At 34.9% G+C, this 5,348-nt stretch overlaps 2 protein-coding genes across 2 annotated transcripts in view; one reads left to right on the top strand and one right to left on the bottom strand.

The window, feature by feature from the left end:
- Positions 1-209: 209 nt before the first annotated feature.
- HELRODRAFT_183814 (hypothetical protein) lies at positions 210-3,200 on the top strand (the record flags this gene model as incomplete). The annotated part of the gene is made up of 7 exons (XM_009013832.1): positions 210-288; positions 802-1,113; positions 1,708-1,940; positions 2,119-2,218; positions 2,350-2,552; positions 2,660-2,823; positions 3,053-3,200. 7 exons carry the CDS (start codon positions 210-212, stop codon positions 3,198-3,200), a joined length of 1,239 nt encoding a protein of 412 aa, XP_009012080.1.
- A 1,015-nt stretch (positions 3,201-4,215) lies between these two features.
- The window catches only part of HELRODRAFT_194983 (hypothetical protein), a gene marked incomplete at both ends in the record, with an annotated part of 3,968 nt that continues 2,835 nt past the window's right edge, over positions 4,216-5,348 (bottom strand). The window contains 3 exons of the mRNA XM_009013833.1: positions 4,216-4,248; positions 4,610-4,668; positions 5,198-5,293. Coding sequence (XP_009012081.1) covers positions 4,216-4,248; positions 4,610-4,668; positions 5,198-5,293 — 188 coding nt within the window. The remainder of the gene's footprint in view (positions 4,249-4,609; positions 4,669-5,197; positions 5,294-5,348) is intronic.

Consider the following 5,348-nt stretch of genomic DNA (forward strand, 5'->3'; position numbering starts at 1 on the left):
AAATTTATATTATAACAAATTAAATTGTATTGTAATTAAATAAAACAAACCAATAACTAGAATAAAACTGCTATAATAATAATATTTTCTGCCAAAAGCATTTAAAATACATACATACACACACACATACACGAACATACATACAAACATACAAACAAACATATACACGCACGCACACACACACACACACACACGTACAAACAGTTAAAATGGTTGAAATTAATTCAATGTTTTTGATTCACTTCTTAACGATTTTAATTACCTTTGGAATGGTTCCTAATCGTGCTGGTTCGTAGACACTATTATTTCATACAATAACACACACACACACACACAGACAGAGAGAAAGACGAACAAACAGACAGACAAACAGACAGACAAAATTATACCATTGTTTATCAGCATTATTAATATTGCTGTATCAAATATAGCCATTTAAATTTGCCATTTGCCCCAATTAAATAAATCTGGTTGTTTTAATGAGTGATTGATTAATTGATTGACTGATTGAATAATTGAAAATAATTATTAACTAGAAGTACGTTCATTCATTCATTCATTCGTTCATTCATTCATTCATTCGTTCGTTCGTTCGTTCGTTCGTTCATTCATTCATTCTTTCATTCATTCATTCGTTCGTTTGTTCATTCATTCATTCATTCATTCATTCATTCATTCATTCGTTCATCCATTCACTCACTTTACAATCAACTGTACGTTAAAAAAAATTATTACTGCCGCTATAACTAATAGCCATAATTATCTATAATATAAATCTATAAATCACGAACCCGAAAACAGAGACGGCCCAAACGATCATTGTGGAATCAAGCTCGAGCGTTCTCGGGGAGGATGAACCGTTGCAAATTTCCTGCAGAGTCAGATCTGATAACTCCAAACCACAAATTCAATACATACACATACCCAGTGGCGAAGATGACGCGCTGGGGAGAGTTAATTATAACGAAGGGGTTGTTGGTCTAAGGGGTGGGAGTCCAGAAAAAAGGGCCCAAGAAAAAAAAGAGGTTGATATAAACTCTGAGTTGTGGCCCAAGACGAAGTTTTCTTACGAAGAAAAGGATGGGGTGCACGTTTTTAAAGTTGATATCCCAGGTTGTTTGAGAGATTATAAATGTTTTGTGTTTGTTTGTTTGTTTGTTTGTGTGTTTGTTTGTTTGTCTGTTTGTTTGTATAGATTTATGTATGTGTTTTTTAATCTCTTTTTGTTTGTGTGTATGTATCTAACTGACGTTGATGAGTTTCCTATAAAAAAATTTTCTACAAAATGTCAAATAACAAACCAACCAATTGAAGCAACATCCAACTAGCCAATCAAAACACTAATCAACCAATCAATCAAAAACTAATCAACCAATCAAAAATCTCAGCCAATCAACGCTTGCGAAATAAAATTTAAATTGCAAAAGGTCTAAAGACGAGTCAGACGGGTCAGTACGGTTGCAGGGTTGCAGATCAAGTAAAAACTAAACACATACAAGTACTAGGTATATCTGTCTGTCTGTCTGTGAGTGTGTGTGTGTCTGTGTGTGTGTGTGTGTACGTGAAAAAACATTCGATATTTCAAATATTCCCCCCTCTTAGTCCCTCCGGCCGAAATCTACATGCGGAGTAGCACCCACTACCATCCCCATCATCATCATCACAACGACCACCCACCATCACCATCGTCATCATCATCATCGTCAGCCCAAAAAACGAAACTTCACCTACGTTTAAAGAACGAGAGTTTAATAATCTGCGAGGTGGTTAGGACTTACCCGCTGCCCAGGGTCAGGGTTTTCCTTGCGGGGTCCGACTACACTGACTGGTTTGATAGGTTCGTAAGTTTGTCACGTGATGAAGGCGGGAAATCTTTCTACTACGACATGGCTATCTCGTCGAAGTATCTTCGGATCACACCATCGGACGATCATAAGAAGGTCGGCCAAATTTGTTTCACGGTTCTGTTGTTTATCATCAATAAGGCGTGTGATATTATAATTCTTGGTTCAGTACTTAGAAGTGCGTTTTAATTTTATATAAAAAAAATGTTGAATAATTATGTTTAATTATTTCTAAAGTAATTTTAAAAATAATTTGTCTCGTTGGTTCGCGCAGGTAAAATGTCAGGTGGATTATCCGTCGGTGGCGCGCAAGTTAGGAGCTTCCGAAAGGCTGTACGTCGGTGAAGTCAGCCACACGATTGACCTCGTTGATTGTTTGTTTGTTTGTTTGTTTTTCATGTTGTTGTTGCTTATGATTAGTTGTTTCATGAGTTCGTGCTACAAATCAGCCAATCACATCTCACGAACCAAACAGTCAATCATGGTCATCCAACCAACCAAACAGACAAACCTACAATCGAATGTGAGGACGATCGAGGAACACTGCGAGCGCGACTACACGAGCAGACTTTCCAGCTAAACTGCTCAATTTCCTCAAAACCAAAACTCAGCTACTCAGCTATCAGCTGGCCCCGGCTCACAAAAGGACGCGAGGTTTTGGAAGTTGGTAGCCAACTTGGCAATTACCAAGTTCTGCTTTTCGATGATGTTAGTTTGATACAAACACGTACACACACACACACACACATACACACTCACATACACACAAACACACACACATACTCACACACACATACACACACACTCACAAACAGGAAAACAACAGCAACACGCAGAACTTCATCTTTCGAATCATGCACATCTACCCACAACACTTCAGAAAATATTTAATTGAAGCCAGAAATATGGAAGGGGGAAGTTTTTATGAGGTGGACCTTAAAGAGAGTGAGTGGGTGGTTAGGAGCCTTCAAAGGGGAAGGTGGGGGTTTTTGGTGGGCCTTGAAAAGGGTAATTACTAAGGTTTTGGGGAGAAAGTTTCTTTGAACGTTCTCTCATTCGTTTATATATTTATATCTTGACATCTTGACACTAATTATTTTTCAATCTATTCATTCATTCATTCATTCATCCATTCTTTCATTCCTTCATTCATTCATTCATTCCTTCATTCATTCATTCATTCATTCATTCATTCATTCATTCCTCAGTTCTTCCTCCACCTGGTTTCCAACCGATCCTCAGAGAAGCGAGAAGCGCAGCGTCATCATTATCATCACCGCTGTTGTCATCATTATCATCACTATCGACGTCATCGTCATCGTCCCTGTCGCTACTGATGACGTCACAGTGGAGTAGATTAGTGAAAATAATGAGGCGCTTAACTTTGAAATATCTTCAGCAGATGTTATTTGTCGTTGCTGCTGCTGCTGTAGGTATATTTTGATGATGACGACGAGGATGATGATGAAGACGACGATGATGATGAAAGGGACGACGATGATGATAGTGACGATGAATGTGATGATGGAGATGAAGACGACGAAGATGATTTTTAATTGTAGCTCATTTAATTTAATTGGCATGCTGGTATGTCTGTACGCGGTATTGCTAGCGTAGATTCGCGCTTCAACAAGATGATGATGGTGATGATGACGACGATGGTTATGATGATGATGGTCAAAATAGTAATAATAATAATAATAATAATGATGATGATGATGACGTCAATATTTATGAATAATAAATAACGTTTCTAGCTTAGTAACTCTAATTAGATATTTTAGCATGATAGGATGGATAAATCGATTCAATGGATTCACGAATGAACGAACGAATGGATGAGTGAATGAACGAACGAATGGATGAGTGAATGAACGAACGAACGAACGAATGGATGGATGGAAGATTGATAAATAATATTCCCACATTATATCACGCAATGATACACTCATTTTTCATATTTGAGATGTATTTGATAACGCTTTCATGTTTCACAATGGAACTTTTAAGTATAAAGAACATAGTTAATAAAACTAAAATGGCTTATACATCCTCTTATATATATAATATATATATATATTATTCACTCATATTAGCAATAGTACAAGAATACTCTTCAGAACTTCTTAGTACTCATACTTTGTATTATATGCAATTTTGTATGTATTTTGCTATATTATTTATATACCAGTTCACAATACGATAGTAGTAGTATCGCTTTATACACTCACACTGTGTTTTTTTTGTCATTCCTCAAATAATAATTGATATTATTAATTATATTATTATAATAAATGTTATTTATAATTATTTATTATTGTTACTGTTGTTGTTATTATTTTTGAATGTATCTTAAACGCATTCATGTCATTTAAGTGCTTTCCCGGATTGATTTTTGTTGCCCCTTTTTAAATTTAAAAGAACATTTTATGTGCAATTATTGTGAATTTTTTGAAGAAATAAATCAAATTATGTTTATTTATTCTTTTATTCATTCATTTATTCATGTTTTCGTTCATTCGTTCGTTTATTTGTTTGTTTCTCATTCATTCATTCATTCATTCCTTCATTCATTCATTCATTCATTCCTTCATTCATTCATTCCTTCATTCATTCATTCATTCATTCCTTCATTCATTCATTCATTCATTCATCTGCTTGATCTCGTTCATTCATTCCAAAATTTTTTAAAAATGTGATGCACACACACACACACACACACGCACACACATACAAACACACATGCAAAATTTATTTGTATTAACCTGCAAATGAAATAAGCTTGTATCAGTTGTATTAGCGATATATTGTTTTGTAGCATCAGCTGTTTTGTATAAATTAAAATTTTTTCATTTTTTTTAAATGTTCTGCTTTATTTTTGTATGCATGTTTTTTGTCATAAATGTCATCATTATTCGTAGGTTTTTTTAATGTTTTCATTGCTTTTCAATATGCTCAGATACACACATTCAGTATCATTCATCAGGTTTTGGTTTTAACATATATACATACATACATACATACATACATACAAACCTACATACATACATACATATATACATACATACATACATAAAAACATACATACATACATCCATACTAACAACAAACAAACAAACATACATACATACATACAAACATACATACATACAAACATACATACATACAAACATACAAACATACATACTCCTTTTGGCACAAGCTCCTAGTTCAGCTGTATTGATTTCAGGCTTGAACGCTGGAACGGACAGAACGTATTCATCACAATCATCTTCATCTTCTTCATCACCATCTTCATCTTCTTCATCACCATTTTCATCTTCTTCATCACCATCTTCATCTTCTTCACTCACCATCTTCATCTTCTTCATCACCATCTTCATCTTCTTCATCACCATCTTCATCTTCTTCATCACCATCTTCATCTTCTTCATCACCATCTTCATCTTCTTCATCACCATTTTCATCTCTTCATCACCATCTTCATCTTCTTCACTCACCATC

The sequence above is a fragment of the Helobdella robusta genome (genome assembly GCF_000326865.2).
Source record: "Helobdella robusta unplaced genomic scaffold HELROscaffold_120, whole genome shotgun sequence".
NCBI lineage: Eukaryota > Metazoa > Annelida > Clitellata > Rhynchobdellida > Glossiphoniidae > Helobdella > Helobdella robusta.